At 42.5% G+C, this 20259-nt stretch overlaps 1 protein-coding gene and 1 non-coding gene across 3 annotated transcripts in view; one reads left to right on the top strand and one right to left on the bottom strand.

Moving 5' to 3' along the window:
• UVSSA (UV stimulated scaffold protein A) overlaps positions 1-20259 on the bottom strand; it is a 98750-nt gene that overhangs the window by 18003 nt on the left and 60488 nt on the right. For both annotated transcript variants that reach the window (XM_038753217.1, XM_038753218.1), the window contains exons 9-10: positions 5918-6095; positions 3704-3856 (exon numbers count right to left, since the gene is read on the bottom strand). In XM_038753217.1, coding sequence (XP_038609145.1) covers positions 3704-3856; positions 5918-6095 — 331 coding nt within the window. The remainder of the gene's footprint in view (positions 1-3703; positions 3857-5917; positions 6096-20259) is intronic.
• LOC119933773 lies at positions 12628-12765 on the top strand. Its single transcript, XR_005452646.1, has one exon. It is a non-coding gene; the product is annotated as a small nucleolar RNA SNORA7 (small nucleolar RNA).

Genomic DNA, 20259 nt, shown 5'->3' with positions numbered 1-20259 from the left:
TGCTTAACAAATACCATCAGCAGCAGCAATAAATACAGTAGAATGAATACTATGTGCCAAGCACTGTACTACACCCAAGAATAGATACAGGATAATTAGATCAGGCACAGTCCTTGTCCTACATGGGGCTCACATTCTAAGTAGGAGGGAAAACAGGTATCATCTCAATTCTACAGATGAGGAAACTGAGGGACAGAGAAGCCAAATGACTTGCCCAAGGTCACACAGCAGAACTCAAGTCTTCTGGCTCCCAGACATGTGCTTTTTCCAACAGGCCACACTGCTTCTCTTAATGCACTTTTAGATATTTTAATAGGGTACATTATTCATCGGCATATCTGTAGGAATCAAGGAACTGTCCATGAATAGGATCAGCTTTATAAAGGCCTAAATGATGCTCTATATTAACAGCATCCACTACTTGAGGTAGTAGTACGTTTTAACTATAGGTTAAGGTCAATTACAAGTACGTATCCTAATTTATCAGTGAGTAAATTCTAACCAAGAGCCAGTAATGTAGCGGATGGGTGGGTGCAGTTTCTTAAATTATCTTTGCTAAGATTGGTATTTCTGTAGTTTTAGGCTCTAAGGTTCAGAAGTGTGCCCTCTATTTTATTGGGAAGCATAAAAATAAAACAGTACAGCACCACGCAGACAGGCAGTGAAATATGCTTTTGATTTCACTTATGACTTGAATAATTTATTTGCAATGTAAAATAAAGCCTTACCATAGTTTGGATGGTATCACAGGCAAATGCTCCTTAAGGTCTCAGTGAAAACTTCACTAGAGTGACTTTAAAGAATTCACTTCGGACAAAACAAAACCCAAGAGTTGGCATGTCAAAGTATTCCTTATCATCACTCCCCAGAGTGGAAGAAATTAAGAAGAACATATGATGTGACGGGTGTGGATTAAGAAAGAACACCCCACAGGAATATTTCAGCAGCTGTGGGGAAAATCTAATACTGGTGCCAGGGTGCTCCCTGGAAAAGGAATCTATGAGGGATTCTTTTAAATGCCTTTACACTAAAAACTCAAGCTAAATAAACTAAGTCCTTGAGAACTTAATTTGTCTTTCAGTAATACAAGAGGCGTACGCTTCTCAGGACTCATAGGGATTGGGAAGAGAGATGTGGGGGTGATGGGGGGCGGAGCAAGGGGAGGTGAGGAGGAGGAGAAAAAGGACCAGCAGGGCAATGGTCCACTGAAGCAGCGTGACCTCATGGAAAGAGCACGATCCTGCGAGTCAGAGGAGCTGGGTTCTAATCCTGGAGCTGCCACTTGCCTGCTGCGGGACCTTGGGCGAGTCGCTTCTCTGTGTCTCAGTTCCCTTAACTTGTATCCACCCCAGCACTTAATACAGTACCTGGCACACAGTGAGCACTCTGGGAGTCAGAGATCATGCGTTCTAATCCCAGCTCCGCCATTTGTCAGCTGGGTGATTTTGGGCAAGTCACAACTTCTCTGTGCCTCAGTGACCTCACTTTAAAATGGGGATTAAAACTGTGAGCTCCATGTGGGACAACCTGATTACCTTGTATCTACCCCAGGGCTTAGAACAGTGCTTGGCATATAGTAAGTGCTTAATAAATACCATCAATATTATTATTACTGAGAGCTCACCTCCTCCAGGAGGCCTTCCCAGACTGAGCCCCCTTCTTCCTCACCTCCTCCCCATCCCCCCTGCCCTACCTCCTTCCTCTCCCCACAGCACTTGTATATATATATATATATATATTTGTACAGATTTATTACTCTATTTTACTTGTACGTATTTATTATTCTATTTATTTTGTTAATGATGTGCATGTAGCTTTAATTCTATTTGTTCTGAGATTTTGACACTGTGTACATGTTTCGTTTTGTTGTCTGTCTCCCCCTTCTAGACTGTGAGCCCGTTTTTGGGTAGGGACCGTCTCTATATGTTGCCGACTTGTACTTCCCAAGCGCTTAGTACAGTGCTCTGCACACAGTAAGCGCTCAATAAATACAACTGAATGAATGAATGAAAAATGGGGATTCAATACCAGTTTTCCCTCCTATTTAGACTGTGAGCCCCATGTGGGACCTGATTATCTTGTTTCTATCCCAGCACTTAGTACTGCTTATCCTGTTGTAGTGAACAGAGCATGGGCCTGGGTATCAGAAGGTTGTGGGTTCTAATTCTGGCTCCGCCACTTGTCTGCTGTGTAGAACATGGTCAAGTCACTTCACTTCCCTGTGCCTCAGTATCCTCATCTATAAAATGGGCGTTGAGACTGTGAGCCCCACGTGGGACAGGGACTATGTCCAACCCAATTCACTTGTATCCACCCCAGAGCTTAGTACAGTCCCTGGCACACAGTAAGTGCTTAACAAATACCACAATTATCATTATTATTATCATTGTTATCATTATTATTACAGTGCTTGACAAAGTAAGCACTTAAGGCCAGGGCCGGGGCCTGGGGGAGGCGGAGGGGGCTGGGGGGCAGGGCCCGTCTGTCCGTCCATCCGTCCGGACGGCCCTACTGGCCCTACTGGGAGCTCATCTCCTCCAGGAGGCCTTCCCAGACTGAGCCCCTTCCTTCCTCTCCCCCTCGTCCCCCTCTCCATCCCCCCCATCTTACCTCCTTCCCTTCCCCACAGCACCTGTAAATATGTATATATGTTTGTATATATTTATTACTCTATTTATTTACTTTACTTGTACCTATCTATTCTATTTGTTTTATTTTGTTAGTATGTTTGGTTTTGTTCTCTGTCTCCCCCTTCTAGACTGTGAGCCCACTGTTGGGTAGGGACTGTCTCTATATGTTGCCAGCTTGTACTTCCCAAGCGCTTAGTACAGTGCTCTGCACACAGTAAGCACTCAATAAATACGATTGATTGATTGATTAACAAATACCACATTTATTATTATTACTGGGGAAAACCTCTACCCCACTCTGCACAAACTCTAGGCTATCCAAGGATATCAAAGATCCTAACCCAGTGACTATTGCTGCCACCTCTATATAGAGGGAAGTGAAGTGACTTGACTATGGTCTACACAGCAGACAAGTGGCGGAGCCAGAATTAGAACCCACAACCTTCTGACACCCAGGCCCATGCTCTGTTCACTACAACAGGCTAAGCTGTACTAAGCGCTGGGATAGAAACAAGATAATCAGGTCCCACATGGGGCTCACAGTCTAAATAGGAGGGAAAACTGGTATTGAATCCCCATTTTTCATTCATTCATTCATTCAATTGTATTTATTGAGCGTTTACTGTGTGCAGAGCACTGTACTAAGCGCTTGGGAAGTACAAGTCGGCAACATATAGAGACGGTCCCAAAAACCCAAAAACGGGCTCACAGTCTAGAAGAGGGAGACAGACAACAAAATGTATAGCTTCATTAGGATCTTCAAAAGTGGCCGATACCTGAGGCAGAGTCTGAAAGACCTATTCCAATGTGTCCTCAGAAAGCTTTCTTTGTTCTTTTTTCCACCAAAACCTAACAAATTCTGGACAAGTGGTGGAGCCGGGATTAGAATCCAGGTCTTCTGTCCCCCAAGCCCTGCTTTATCCCCCTGGGTTATGATCTCAAGACACTGAGGTACAGAGAAAAGGAGTGTAGTCACTAACAGCAAGTAAATGTTTCCTCCTCACAGAATCATCCCTTAATCGGGAGATTTTTTTTCTGCCCATGTTTTTAACTCTGAATGCACTTTTACTTACTTAAGAATCTTTCCAGCAGTTGGCTGCTCCTGTCCCCAGTAGTAAAGATCTATTCCAAAAGGCATAACTGGGGCTTTAGCTCGTTCTTCCTCCAGCTTCTGCGACTTGCTGCTGGGTTCCCCCTCCGAAGCTGATGCCATGTTTCCTGAGCCACTAGGGAAAGATTATAAAATGTCACTGCAATACAACAGGCATCAAAAAGATTCTAGCAGACAGCCCCACTAATATAAATTCCTAAGCTTTTCTCTTCTTTCAGTATTAGCAGGGCTTTCGCACTTTGGCAGTGAAGACAACTGTGACTCTTCATGGCAATTCAAATCCACGTGGACATTCTGGGGAATTATTCTGAGAGAAGGAAACTTACCATGGAACGAATTCGGCTTCAAATTGTTCCCTGTCCAACCCCACTTCGGCTTGCGGTTTGGAGTGGTGGAGTTCTTAGCTTGCCCTCTTACTCTTTTATGTATTTAAAGATTTATTTATTCACTTAGTTATCCATCTTTGTGTTTTTCACCTCTACAGTTCTCCCCCCAAGCAGTTAGCCCTCTTGGCCCACAATAAATCCTGAGGATGATGATCTTGGTGATGGAGTCTCCCATTGAGAACACGGCACAAGCCTTGGACCTGAAACTAATGACCGATGGAGGAGTTGCAGCCCAGCACCATCAGAGCTTAGCAAGCAGAATACCCAATTTTATCGGAGAGGCCCCTTAGCAATTGGGTATGCTATTTCTCATTGCCAATGCTTGGCCACTGTGTTTTCAAAAACTGTTCTTTCCATTTCTGCTCTCTGAAACCTTGCAATCCATATTGGTATAACTCCTCTTTTTCCTCAGTGAGGGAAAAGTTTAACATTAGTAAGACTGTGAATTAGCCTTTCAGTTCATTTTGCATTCATTCATTCAATCGTATTTATTTATTCATTCATTCATTCAATCGTATTTATTGAGCACTTACTGTGTGCAGGGCACTGTACTAAGCGCTTGGGAAGTACAAGTTGGAAACATATAGAGATGGTCCCTACCCCACTGTCAAGAGATCATGTTCACAATTAGCAGGCTACAGTGAGTCACAAGTAATACCTCCATTTGCCACAACAGTTTTGAAAATAAGTTCTTGGAGGCAGTCCTGAAATTTCTGCCAACTGTGAGAACATTTGACCAAAAGACAGTAAATTCAAGTTTCTTTCTGCCAAAGTTTACTCCCTCAAAATAAGATGGGCAGAGAGCGTACTGAAGCAGCTTATACCCTAATTGAACACTGAAATTGCAATGATTTATTCTGATCTTCTCTGATATTCCATCCTTGCATATTCGTTCAATTCCCTATTTAATCCTCGTTCTCCCTTCTGTTCCCATAATTGGTAGTTTTGAATCCAAGCAGATTTTAAGCTCCTTGTGGGCAGGGAACAAGAATATTGTTTCTGTTATGCCTTTCCAGACACTTGTTACAATGCCCTGCTCCCAGAAAGTGCTCAAAAATTATATTTTCAGTAATAATGATGGTATTTCTTAAGCTCTTTCTATGTGCCAAGCACTGTTCTAAGTGCTCTATACTACAGTGCACTAAACAATCTCCTAGCCGGCTGAAAGAACAGATGCTTCACCCACAGGACCTTTTTTTTTTCTTTTTTATGGTATTTGTTAAGCTTACTATGTGTCAAGCACTGTTCTAAACACTGGGGTAGATACGAGTGAATTGGGTTGCCCACCATCCCTGTCCCACAAAGGGGCTCACAGTCCAAGAAGAGCCTAGAGATTTTATATCACTATGGCAATCTCGAGGCAGGCATTTCTCTGCTACAGAATCATCATCAACCATCATCAACTGTATTTATTGAGCGCTTACTATGTGCTGTACTGTTCTAAGCGCTTGGGAAGTACAAATTAAATGATTAAAAAAATTGACAAAGTAACTGAATTATCATTCTCGAGTCACGTGAAAACAGCAGCACTTCCCTGACACCTTTTAGTACTGCTTTCTGAACCACAGCTTCTGTGAAAAGGGTAAAGTATGAATGTGTTTTACCAATCAGCGAGATATCAAGTTCTAATTAATAGGCTTGTTTCGCGACTGGGTTTGAAACCATTTTTCTTTTTTTTTTTTTTTTTTGGCTTAATCGGAAGGGCGAGGATTTTTAGGTGTGCAGCTCTCAGAAGTATGGATGCCTCAAAACTGAGATCTCTACAGAAAACCCAAAATGTGATGAAGGACCTGGTTGGCGGAGAATGTAACTTGGGCAGTTTATCTCTGATCAGCCTCAGGGTCGCAGCGGCACAGGTCGGGTCGAGTTCCTCTTCATTCAGTTTTGGTTGCTGTGAGGGGCCCGGCCCCAGTGACCTCACTCCTTTGGCTTTCTCTGGCCTCGGAGGTGATGCTACTGGCTCCAGACCTAAAAAATACATATACCATTCATTCATTCATTCAATTGTATTTATTGAGCACTTACTGTGTGCAGAGCACTGTATTAAGCGCTGGGGAAGTACAAGTTGGCAACATACAGAGACGGTCCCTACCTAACAACGGGCTCACAGTCTAGAAGGGGGAGACAGACAACAAAACAAAACATGTGGACAGGTGTCAAGTGGTCAGAACAAATAGAATTAAAGCTAAATGTACATCATTAACAAAATAAGTAGAATAGTAAATATGTACAAGTAAAATAGAGTAATAAATCTGTACAAACATATATGCAGGTGCTGTGGGGAGGGGAAGGAGGTAGGAGAGGGGGATAGGGAGGAGGAGAGGAAAAAGGGGGCTCAGTCTGGGAAGGCCTCTTGGAGGAGGCGAGCTCTCAGTAGGGCTTTGAAGGGAGGAAGAGTGCTAGCTTGGCGGATGTGCAAAGGGAGGGCATTCCAGGCCATGGGGAGGACATGGGCCGGGGGTCGACGGCGGAACAGGCGAGAATGAGGTACAGTGAGGAGGTTAGTGGCAGAGGAGTGGAGGGTGTGGGCTGGGCTGTAGACCATGACAATGCCACTTGGCATGCCTCCACGTTTTCTTCCAAATGAATTTGAGGATTTCAAAGGTCAGTTAGACCCCTTCAGATCTCTCTGTTAGATTGACAATCAGCCAGGATCACCATACTCTATTCTAATAACACTACCAATAATAGTAATTGCGGTGTTTGTTAAGTGCTTACTATGTGCCAGGCACTGTTCTAGGAGCTGGGGTGGACACATGCAAATTGGGTTGGACACAGTCCCTGTCCCACATGGGGCTCAAAGTCTTAATCCCCATTTTCCAGGTGAGGGAACTAAGGCCCAGAGAAGTGAGGTGACTTGGCCAAGGTCACACAGTTGACATGTGGTGGAGCCGTAATTAGAACCCAGATCCTTCTGACTTGTTTCATCATCAGGGGATCCTGAGTCTCAGGAGTTCAATGCCTTTTTTTTTTTTTATACTCTGCGTCAAACTCTATCCTAAGCGCTGGTGTAGATACAAGTCAATAAGGTTCACAGTAAGTAGGAGGGAGAACAGGTATCGAATCCCCATTTTACAGATGAGGAAACTGAGGCAGAGAGAAGTTAAATGATTTGCCCAAGGTCACACAGTAGGCACGTGGTAGAGCCGAGTTTAGAACCCAGATCCTCCGACTCTAGACTCATGCTGCTCCTCAACTTCAACATCAGCATTACACTCATATTACAGTCACATGGGGCAAAACATATTTCTTATTGTATTTCACAGGAATTGACAGCTGTAGACTTATAACTGAGATCATTCTATTGGGCTGAGACTTACAAAACCCTAGGTATTTATTCTTAAACCCTAAAGTAACGAAGTACAAATGCTCCTAAAGTATATCTGGATATAAGTTATTCTGGTTTGTTCTTTCAAAGAGAAAGATTTCAGTATCCCTACTCAAAAATCATCCAAAACATCCAACATTCAAATTAACTTCTAAAACTTGACCAAATTCCCTGAATTCTTATATTATCTCAACACAGTTTAATGCTCAAATGCTGAAAGGAACACATATATACTGTGGAAAAGCAAGGCTGATAAGTGAACAATGTGACATTTAGGGAGATACCAATCTCAACCAAAAGATCAATATTAGAATTCCCAACAGATACAAGAATGAAATATCCTTTTTCATTGATTTGTTGTTTTCAACCATTAAAAAGATGGGTAAGTGTATTAAAGAAGAGTAAATACTTAAGGCATAAAATAAACTACCATTTTAACATTGTTGTAGAAAATCAATCTTCCTGACATACTTTCAAAGTAAAAATCCTTAGAATCCGTAGCATTCCTTTTCCAAAAGACTACTGAACTCTTGGAAAAACAAGAAACAAAATGTGTTGCTCACAATTCTATGCCTCTCACCATTCCTTGACTCTGGTCTCGCCCATCTACAGGACCTAAGTTCAAATTCACTCTTGGAGTTGCTTTTAGAAGGAATCATAAAAAGGACCAAATCCCCTTTTTTGTTTAAATTGACCAAATGGCACCTATTTGCCTGAAGCAATAAAGCAGCCAGTGTTCGAGAGATAAATCGATAGGAGGAAATAGAGAGGCTGGGGTTTCAGCTGAAAGTTAGGCTGCTGAATGCTGACATTATTGATTTTACCTAGTTCAGCTGGCCTTGTAATTAAAATGTAAATTTGAGAAAGAGATTATGTCCTGACAGAAATGGTAGGATTAAGAGGAAGATAAAAGCCCCTCAGTGAAAATTCAGAGAAAGAAATGAGAGAGAGAGAGAGAAAAAGAGGACTGCTTTCTTCAGCAATGTGAATTTAGACTAAATCTAACTACTTCTGCTTCACCTATGTTTAATTGAAAAAATAGAGACAGAGAATAAATGTGAACATATTTAGTATTTCATTTTAATTTTGAATTTTACCTTTTCTCATCACCTTTTAGATTGTGTTCCCCATTTGGGACAGAGACTGTGTCCGATCAGATTATTTATATTTATCCTAGTGCTCAGCACAATGCTTTGTCTCATAGGAGGCACTTAATCATTATTATTATCATTTCATGGTACCTCATCAGCTAATGTATAAGGAGGAACTCCAACAATAGTAAAAGAAAATGAAGTTACATGTAAACCTGTTTTGCTGAATGTGTAAAATTTGGCCCCGAAAGTCGTATCACTGCAATCTACATTGAAGTATACATTTATAGCAACAGAAGATCAAGTTCACATATTAGGCATAAGGAAATAAACTTTTTGTCTTACCCAAAGAATGTAATGGTAATTCATTCATTCAATCATTCAATCTTACTTACTGAGCCCTTACTGTGTGCAGGGCACTGTACTAAGTGCTTGGAAAGTACAATTCAACAAGAGACAATCCCTACCTAACAACAGGCTCACTTGGGACTAAGGGGAGGAAAAACGAGCTCCGTAATGTCCATTTTGCAGATGACAAAAGTGAGGCAAGCAAATGTGGAGCTAGGATTCGAACCCACGTCTTCTGACTCCCAGACTAGAGCTCCTTCCGTGAGGCCATGCGGCTTCGTCAAAGATTAATTAATGTCTTGATGTCTTCATCAAAGATAATTGTCCCTAACAAGAGGTTGCTGTCACTTAAGCTGAACACATTACTAGTTCCAATTTTGTAATAATTAATAACCAGAAGCCATCATACACTGATATGAGAGCGTCAGCGGAAGACCCCCCCAGATGCTTAGAAACAACTGCCACGAGGTCTAAAATGAAGATCCAATAGTATGTTTTAGGCAAAGGGTTTGCCTGGGGGAGGCACGAACTGACTGAGTGGCCACCTGCAAACAGGTCCCGTTGGAAACAATACTGCCACAGAAAATGCCCAGGGTTAAACTGGCAACCATGACTGCAAGCTCACTGTGGGCAGGGAACATCCCTACCCACTTGGTTGTATTTGCTGCCAAGTGCTTAGTACAGTGCTCTGCACTCCATAAGCACTTAGTCGATAGTATGTGAAAGCACTGTACTAAACACTTGGGAGAGTAAGCTCCTTCTGGGCAGGGGACATGTCCACTTATTGTTATACCGTACTCTCTCAAGCACTCAGCACATTGCCTTACACAAAATAAGCACTCAATAAATACAAGTGAATGAATGAATGAATTAAGCACTTAACCACCTTGCCCCCTCCTGCTTCACCTCCCTGCTCTCCTACTATAACCCAATCCACACACTTCGTTCTTCTGATGCTAAGCTTCACACTGTACCTCCATCTCATCTGTCTCGCTGTCGACCTCTCGCCCACATCCTACCTCTGGCCTGGAACGCCCTCCCTCCTCATATCAGAAAGATAATTGCTCTCCCCCACTACAAAGGCTTATTGAAGGCACATCTCATCCAGAAAGCCTTCCCTGATTAAGCCTTCCTCTCCTCTTCCCCACTCCCTTCTGCGCCGCTCATACTTGATCCTTCATTCAACCTCCCTTTCTTCCCCGTAACACATATGTATATATCTGTAATTTATTTATCTATTTATTTATATTAATGTCAGTCTCCCCCTCTAGACTGTGAGCTCACTGTGGGCAGGGAATGTGTCTGATGTTATACTGTACTCTCCCAAGTGCTTACTACAGTGCTTTGCACACAGTAAGCACTCCATAAAGCAGCGTGGCTCAGTGGAAAGAGCATGGGCTTTGGAGTCAGAGATCATGGGTTCAAATCCCGGCTCTGCCAATTGTCAGCTGTGTGACTTTGGGCAAGTCATTTCACCTCTCTGTGCCTCAGTTACCTCATCTGTAAAATGGGGATTAAGACTGTGAGCCCCCCCGTGGGACAACCTGATCACCTTGTAACCTCCCCAGCGCTTAGAACAGTGCTTTGCACATAGTAAGCGCTGAATACATGCCATTAAAAAAATAAAATAAATATTATTAATAATAATACAATATAACAGAGTTGGTAAAATAAATACCATTTACTGATTTAATGTGATGTACCTAATTTTTTTAAAGGCATAAGGTAGAAGTGAAACCCAGCACCCTGAGGCATATCACCCTTTCGGTCAACCCTAAGCACTTAAGAACTTATTTATAACTCCCTCAGCACTCACAACCCTCTCAGGATGGCACCTGGAGAGCTTCCAGTACCTCGGCTACAGGAAGGAGAGTCAAGCAGAGGCCTCTCCACTCCATTCCTAGCTTGGGCAGTGGCTAGCGAGCGGAAGGCAACCTTCACCCATGCTGGGCAGCAGCGACATGGGAGAGAGTCAAGGGTGGAGACTCAAGTTTACTGCGCGGAAGGAGGCAATGGTAAACCACTTCCGTACTTTTACCAAGAAGACTCTCTGGATCCACTACCACAACGACTTCAGCTGGAGAGCAGGACGTTCTGGGAGAGATGTGTCCGTGGAGTCGCTACAGGTCGGAAACGACTCGACAGCACAAGATGAGATAAGCCCATGTAACGAGTGCTGTACAAAGAGCTGGAGTCAAGATCATCAAGTCCCACATGGGGCTCCCAGCCTAAGTAGTAGGGAGAACAGGTATTGAATTCCCATTTTGCAGATGAAGGGACTGAGGACCGGAGAAGTGAAGGGACTTGCCCAAGGTCACCCAGCAGGTAAGTGGGGGAACTGGAATTAGAACCCAGGCGCTCTAACTCTCAGGCTCATGCTCTATCCACTAGACCAAGCTGCTTCTCACTTAAGACAGCGGACCTAAGGCAGTCACCCCTGTTGTCCACAATGATTACTATGTTAATACCATCACTCATCCTATCCTACCTAGGTTACTGCACCAACCTCTTTTCTGACCTCCCAATCACCTGCCTCTCCTCACTCCAGTCCGTACTTCACTGCCTGGATTATCTTTCTACAGAAACACTCAGGGCATGTCACCTCCCTCCTCAAAAATCTCTAGTGGTTGCTTGTCCATCTCCATATCAAACAAAAACTCCTCACCATTGGCTTTAAAGCTCTCCATCACCTTGCCCCCTCCTACCTCACCTCCCTTTTCTCCTGCTAAAACCCAGCCTGCACATTTCATTCTTTCGGTGTTAAACTTCTCACTGTGCTTCAATTTTGCCTGTCTCGCTGCCAGCCCCTGGCCTATGTCCTACTTCTGGCCTGGAACATGCTCCCTCATATCCACCAGATAATTACTCTCCTCCCCCCTTCAAAACCTTACTGAATGCACATCTCCTCCAAGAGGCCTTCCCAGACTAAGCCCCACTTTTCCTCATCTCCCACTTCCTTCTGTGGTGCCCTGACTTGCTCTCTTTGCTCTTCCCCCATGTCCCCACCCCACAGCACTTATGTATATATCTGTAATTTTACTTATTGATATTCATGTCCGTTTATTTGTACTGATGTCTCCCTCTCTCCTTCCTAGACTGTGAGCTCGTTTTGAGCAGGGATTATCTCTATTTGTTGCTGATTTGTACTTTCCAAGCACCTAGTACAGTGCTCTGCACATAGTAAGCGCTCAATAAATGACTGAATGAATGAATGAAAAGGACCCTAGAACATTTTAGTGGAAATAGGACTTGTGAGGGTTGATCTTACCTCACTTAATATTTATTTATTTCTACTTGAAGAATCTTGATTTTTCCTTTGTAATTCCCCTCAGTGCTCTTTACAATGGAACTCAATAAATATTGTTGAATTCATGCTGTCGACTGGAGATCTTTTTGTCAACCACATCTGTTGTATTGAAAACAAATGCGATACTTTGGATTTTTTCAGTTTCTTTGTTGCTATTAAATAACTTCCTCCCAAAAGTCACACTTCACATTCTGAAGAGTCTTTCTGTTCCAAGAACAACTACTTCCTCATAACCTAAAACTGAATTTAATTGCAAATGCCCGGTTTAGGACTGCAACTGTGACCTGTGAAATTTCTCACTATTTCTACTCCACCTGCTGGCATTTTCCTCTCGCATTTTTAATCTTCAATTCCTTAGTAATCCTAATCAAAACTAGAAAGAACAACTAGGAAATGTTGATTTTTGGGGTACATATGGGAAGATTCACCCTTTCAGGATCTCACTTGGAGAGTTTCCAATACTCTACCAGCCTCGACTACGAGAGGGAGAGTCAAGCAGACACATACCCATTCCACTCCTAGCTTGGACAGTGGCTAGCGAGTGGAAGGCAATTTGCTACAAGTCAAAACTCACCTGAGCTGGATGGCAGCGGCATGAGAAAGAGTCAAGAGCAGGGACTCGAGATTACCATGCAGAAAAAGGCAATGGTCAACCACTTGCGTATTTTTACCATGAAAACTCTATGGATACACTACCAGAACAATTGCAAATGGAGGTGGGGTGTTCTGGGAGAGATGTGTCCATGGAGTCACTACGGGGTGGAGATGACTCCACAGCATATGACAAGACAAGATGGGAAGATTAGGACACAAGTGAGAGACACAGAGATAGGTGTACCGCAAGTTTATGGAAAACTGAGGGAATACCCCCAAAACTTCAGAGATGCCACCTTAATCACCACTTTCAAGAAGAGGAAAAACCTGATCATACACACCTCTGGAGAATCTCCCTGGTTTCCACTGCTGTAAGGATTCTAGGCAGTAGAGAAGCAGCATGGCCAAGGGAAGACAGCACAGACCTGGGAGTTGGAAGACCTCGGTTCTAAACCCAACTCTGCTACTTTACTATGTGACCTTGGGCACACAGCAAAAAACTTCTCTGTGCCTCAGTTTCAACTGTAAAATGGGGATTCAATACCTGTTCTCCCTCCTACTTGGACTGTAAGTCCCATGCAGGCAGGAACCGTGCCCAATCTAATTAACTTGTACCTACCCCAGTACTTAGATCAGTGTTTGTCACACAGTAAGCGCATAAATACCATAAAAAAAGATAGAGTTTTACACTGTGTTACATTCTGGACAGACAACTGAAGAACACTAGTCAACTGAGCACTGTGTGAATAGCCATGAGGCTTCAAACCAAAACAAGGCACAGTAGATATGATCTCATAACAAGAAAAGGAAAAGTCCAGAGAACATCACCGAAAATTCTAGATTGTTTTCCTAGACTGAATTTGAAAGCATGTGATTTGGCACGTGATTTGAGCAACTGTTACGGAAATTCAGCTGTCCTGAAAAATTTACAAGATCAGATGTGTAGGAGTTGAAGGTGCCCTGTTTCACTCTTTACCCCATCTCCATAGGAGAGAAGCAGGGCTATGTCCAGAGCTGTTCGGCTTATTCTAGACTGCCTTTACTGGGCATGCAATGAGTGATCTGGAAGCCGTAATCTTGACTACTGCACCTGCATCCTCCCTGACCTTACTGCCTCTTCTCTCTCCCCACTTCAGTACTTCACTCCACTGTCCAAATTATTTTCTAAAATTACGTTCAGTCCCTGTCTCCCAAGTTCTCAAGAACCTCCAGTGGTTACCCATCTACTTCCACCTCAAAACAAGAAACTCCTCACCATCGGCTTTAAAGTACTCAATCAGCTTGCCCCCTCCTAACTTACCTCACTGATCTCCTACTCCAGCCCAGCCCACATGCTCCATTCCTCAGGCGCCAGTTTACTCACTGTGTCCCAATCTCATCTACCTCACTGCTGACCCCTTTCCCACGCCCTCCCCCTAGCCTGGAACTCCCTCTCCATCAATATACAGATCACCCATCTCTCTACCTTCAAAGCATTGTTGAGGTTGCATTTCCTCCAAGAGGCCTTCCCCAATTAAATCCTCTTTTCCCAGGCTCACTCTCCCTTTTCCATCAACTATGCACTTGGATCTGTGACCTTTAGACATTTGATATCTGTCCCACCCACAACCTTACAGCACTTATGCACATATCTTTAAATTATACATTATAAATTACTTATTTATTTATATTAATGCCTCTCTTCCCCTCTAGACTGTAAGCTCATTATTGGCAGGGAACGTGTCTGTTAATTCTGTCGCACTCACCCAAGCCCTTAGTACAGTGCTCTGCATCTAGTAAGCACTCACTAAATACCACTGATTGACTGATTTTGTACAGATTTATTACTTTATTACTCCATTTATTTTACTTGAACATATTTACTATTCTATTTTATTTTGTTAATATGTTTTGTTTTGTTGTCTGTCTCCCCCTTCTAGACTGTGAGCCCGTTGTTGGGTAGGGACCGTCTCTATATGTTGCCAACTTGTACTTCCCAAGCACTTAGTAGAGTGCTCTGCACACAGGAAGTGCTCAATAAATACGATTCAATGAATGCATGATTAGGGAGTGGAGTGAATGCCTAGGTGATGCAGTATCATTCATACAATCGTATTTATTGCACGTTTACTGTGTGAATAGGATGGGGAGATGCAAGACCAGAGAAGGCCTCCTGGAGAAAATGTGATTTTAGTAGGGCTTTTGAAGATGGGGAGAATGGTGATCTGTTGGAAATGAAGGGCAAGAGAATTCCAGATAGGAAGAGGCTGTGAGCAAGAGGTCAACAGTGAAAGAGGCAAGAGCAAGGCACAGTGAGTTGGTTGGCATTAGAAGAGTAAAGTCTGCGGGCTGGGTTGTAGAGGAAGAGAAATGAGGGTAAGTCCAGAAGACAGAACAGCTGAGTGCTTAAAGCTGAAGGTTGGAAGGTTCAGCTTATGCGGACAATAATGGACTCATTTTGGGCACGGAAAGTATCTGCTAATTACGTATACTCTCCCAAGCTGCTAGTACAGCTCTCTGCACATAGTAAGCACTCAATAAATACCACTGATTGATTGAACGATTAAGTCTCCATCAAAAGATCAAAGAATCAAGTCAGGAAAGGAATGGGGTGGAAATGGAATTGTGACGAACTGCTCAGCTCTATTGCTTTTCCTGAAGGTTCAGGCTCTGTCCATAACAGACAGTTCTTGTCAATGACGATACATAACATCAGTGGTTTTGCATGGTAAACATGCCCACTTTTAAAAATCAAAAATATTGCACCATTGATAATAATAATAATAATAGCAAAAATAATAATAATAATTAGGGTATTTGGTTAAGTGCTTACTATGTGCCAGGAACTGTTCTAAGCATTGGGGTAGATATGAGGTAATCAGGTTGGACACAGTTCCTATTCCACATGGGGCTCACAGTCTTAATCCCCATTTTACAGATGAGGTAACAGGCACAGAGAAGTTAAGTGACTTGCCCAAGGTCACACGGCAGACAAGTGGCGGTGGTGGGATTAGAATCCATGTCCTCTGACTCCCAAACCCATACTATTCTGACCATTCTATGCTGCTGGAGCAATGGATACAAAATTCCACCTCAGAGATCTTAATTTCTAGTCGTAGCACCCTCCTACGTTCTTGAAACCACACTTCCTCCTGGTGGCCTTCCCTGATGATCACTGTCATCTCCCCAACCCGTTTCCCCCATTCTGCCACTTCAGCGCTTGTGAAGGTATCACCAAAGCACTTTTATTCATTCAATTGTATTTATTATGCACTTACTGTATGCAGAGCACTGTGCTAAGCACTTGGGAAAGTAAAAGGCAACAATAAATAGTGACAATCCCTGCCCACAGTGAGCAGTCTACACAGTCTATCTGGCTCCTCATATAACCCTGCTGCACTTATGTACATATATCTTTACACTCTATTGCTTCCCCTTAACTGGAATTTATTTTAGTGCCTGTTTTGCCCCATAGGTTATAAGCCCCTTAAATAATAATAATTATTATTATGGTATTTGTTATGTGCTTATTATGTGCCATGCCCTGAACTAAATGCTGGGGTGGATACAAGTAAATCAGAGTGGATTTACTTACTTACTTGTGTCCCATGTTGGGCTCACAGCCTCAAACCCCATTTTACAGATGAGGTAACTGAGGCCCAGAGAAGCGAAGTAACTTACCCAAGGTCACAGCAGACAAGTAATGGAGCTGGAATTAGAACCCATAACCCTCTAATTCCCAGGGCCATGCTCTATCGACCGACTACGCCATGCTGTTTACATGTTTTCTAACTACTGAACTCAGTACAGTACTCTAAACAGACTACTCCTCAGTAAGTACTATTGATGGCCTCAATTTTCAACTATGCTTTGGAGTATCATTTACTCTTTGTCCACTTTGGTGATCGCTTCCTCTTTCCTCTAAAGTATACCTCCACAGAATTATCTAGGCTTTGGGAATCTGCAGATTTAATGGCCATAATGCACCTTTTAAATAAGGCTAATCTTTAGAGCTCTGTTAGGGCCTTAACGTAAAATGTAGTGGCTTGTTTGTTTACAGATACAAAGGGTTTGAAGAATGCTACACCTAAGCTCCAGTATTTCTACTGAAATCCCATTTCCTTCCTTATCTATTTCCTTCTCAGTCCTCTAGACTGTCAGATGGTCTCTAGACTGTAAACGCAACGTAGGCCGGGAACATGTCTACGAACACTTTTATACTGTACTCTCCAAAGTGCTTAGTACAGTGCTCTGCACCCAGTAAGTGCTCAACAAATATCACTGATGACGATGAGTGTTATCCAGCCTACTGGTTTTTCAGGGATGCTTTATCCCCAAGGATCCCTTGCTACCGGGACAGCACTACAACTGCTGCTTGATTTCCTCTGGAATTTGTGAGTACCTTCTTACACTTTAAAAGTGCGTTTGTGGTTTTTTTTTTTAATGTAAAGATGCCACATACATTTGATTCTAATCCACACTACAATTTAAGTGGCACTTTCATACGGCAAGATGGCTGGCCTCTTGCCCCACTGCAGACATCAGGTGCAAGTGTAAATAAGGATTATACAAATGGGAGGTCGTTAAAAGTCTGGTAATGTTAATTTGGCATGACACCCCCTAATGGGTTATATCTTCACACTTGAGTTGCCTAATCATCTAAATTCTTTTAACAAATTTACATTTCATTTTACAGACAGAGATTCAAATAGACTTGTCTAATTCCCCACAACAGCTTTGAGTACTGTTTTGTTAACCCTTAATTTTTTAAGCCCTTACTGTTGCACACTTTCTGTGTGATCATGGTGATTATGAATATACTCAAGTTCAAGTAACTTTTTTTGTTTGACAGGCAGAGCTTAAGTTCTAGGAGAACAAAAAACTCCTATTTTAAAGATAACTTATTTAAAATGCCATTTTCAGGTAAAATTTTCATTTTAACAGGTAAATATGTCTTTACATGTAAAGTATTGTGAATAATTCAAAATTTATCATTTCAAGAACTTCAAGAAGTTGTGCTTCGAAGGTTTTGCTTTGTCACCCAATAAAATACTAAGCACATGTCTGCCCTGACCTTTCTATGGCGTAAGAACAGTTGGCACTGGCATAAAAGCAGGACAATTCAATTACATTAGACTTATAATCACAGAAAATGGAGCTCCTTAGGTGCTAATTAAAACTAGTTCAAGTTTCAAATGGAAAGATTAGCAAAAACACTTTTCCTTTAGAAAAATAAGAGCTTTTCAAGCTCAGCCATTTCTTTATGTCAGCCAGGCCTTTCCTCATACGCTATCTTCCACAAGCCTGAGAATTGTAATTCTGGGGAGTTGCAGGAAACTTCCAGAGAGAATGCAAAATAAAAAGGGAGAAAGAAATTGGTGCTTCAAAAGTTTGCACCAATTTAGGGTAGAGGGTACCAAGAGGGTGAATGGAACCTGCATATGACATTATAAGGCATGTTACTTAATTTTCCTAAGGCACTGGTTTATTTCCTAATGTGATGTAAACATCTACAACAAACTGCTAGGCACAAATCATTATGCTAAAGGTTATAAACTATGATACTTAATTTGTTGTTCTGTTTCAAAAACTGAATAAAATTCCTTGTACGTGAATCTTCCAAAAGGACTGCAACTAAGTCTCCAAAGCAAGGCAACTGGTTCACATTAGCACCAAAACCTATTTGGTTTCCTGGAGCATAATGAAAAGAGAATAAAAATGCATTTGAATTGGACAGACATGAATGTCCAGGATGTTACGTTTTTATGGTTTATTTTCAAAACTTCCTACCAAACTCTTCAGGAATTAAAAATGAGAAATTAATTCAGTTTCGCTTGACACGATTATTAAAATGTGATTTGGGATCACTAGCCTGATTCTGGCTACTGAGTGGTCTTTTCTGAAGTTGCCCATGTTGCAGTAGTAGTAATAACAGTATTTAATTGAGTGCGGCACAGTCTTAAACAAAAACTGCTCACCAGTGATTTCATGGATCTTCTATCAGCTGCACCAGTTTACCTATGAATCAACAGTATTTATTGAGCGCCTACTCTGTGCAGAGTACTGTATCCTCTAAACTGTAAACTCATGGTGGACAGGGAACATATCCACCAACACTGTTGTACTGTACTCTCCCAAGCATTTAGTAAAGTGCTCTGTACACAATAAGCACTCAATAAATACCACAACAGAGTACAACAGAATTGGTCAACATGATCCCTGCTCTCAAGATGTGTACAATCTTAGTGGGGGAGACAGACCCTTAAATGAATTACAGACAAGGGGAAGTAATAGAGTATAAAGATAAAAACATAAGTGCTCAAAGGGCTGGGAGGATTTAAGTGCTTAGGTGATGTGAAAGTGCTCATGCCAAAGTATGGATTAGGGAGTTGAGGGAGATTAGAAATGTATTAGAAAAGGCCTCCTGGAAGAGACATGATTTAAAAAGAGTCTTGAAAATGGGAAGCATCGTGGCCAAGTGGAAAGAACACAGCCCTGGAAGACAGAGGACCTGGGTTCTAATGCCGACCCTGCCAGCCTGCTGTCTGACCCTGGGTAAGTCACTTAACTTTTCTGAGCCTCAGTTTCCGCAACTGTATAGTGGGGCTTAAATACCTGTTCTCCCTTCTACTTTATTCATTCATTAAATCATATTTATTGAGCGCTTACTGTGCGCAGAGCACTGTACTAAGTGTGAGCCCCTTGTGGGACAGGGCCTGTGTCTGACCTGATTAATTTGTATCTACCGCAGAGCTTTCAACAGTGCTTGACATGCATTAAGTACTTAACAAATACTATAATTATTAATATGGGAAGAGTTGTGGTCTGTTGCATATGAATAATAATATAATAATCTTCCCACTCAAACCTTGTCCTCCCAACTTTCCCATCACCAAAGACGACACTACCATCCTTCCCGTCCCACAAGCCCGTAACGTTAGTGATATCCTTGACTCCCCTCTCTCGTTCAACCCACATATTCAATCCATCCCTAAATCCTGTCAGTTCCACCTTTATAACATCGCTAAAATCTGCCCTTTCCTCTCCATTCAAACTGCTACCATGTTAATACAATCACTCATCCTATCCTGCCTGGATTACTGCATCAGCCCCCTTGCTGACCCCCCAGCCTCCTGTTTCTCCCCACTCCAGTCCATACTTGGCTCTGCTGCCCTGATCATTTTTCCACAAAATGTTCAGGACATATCACCCCACTCCTCCCAAAACTCCAGTGATTACCCATCCACCTGCACATCAAGGAGGAGGAAGAGACTGATGACAGGGAAATCAGTGAGGAGGCTGATGGAGCTGTCAGGTCAGAACACGAAAGGTGTATGGATTAGTATCGTGGCAATTTGGAGATGAAGGAGTGGATCTTGGAACACAATTTGACAGGATATGGCAACAGACTGCATATGAGAGTTGAGAGTCAAAGAAAGCACCACGGTCAGGGGCTTGAGAAATGGGGAGGATGGTGATGCTGTC

The sequence above is a fragment of the Tachyglossus aculeatus genome, chromosome 10, assembly GCF_015852505.1.
Source record: "Tachyglossus aculeatus isolate mTacAcu1 chromosome 10, mTacAcu1.pri, whole genome shotgun sequence".
In the NCBI taxonomy this organism is placed as follows: domain Eukaryota; kingdom Metazoa; phylum Chordata; class Mammalia; order Monotremata; family Tachyglossidae; genus Tachyglossus; species Tachyglossus aculeatus.
This window is presented reverse-complemented; position numbering and strand designations above follow the sequence as displayed.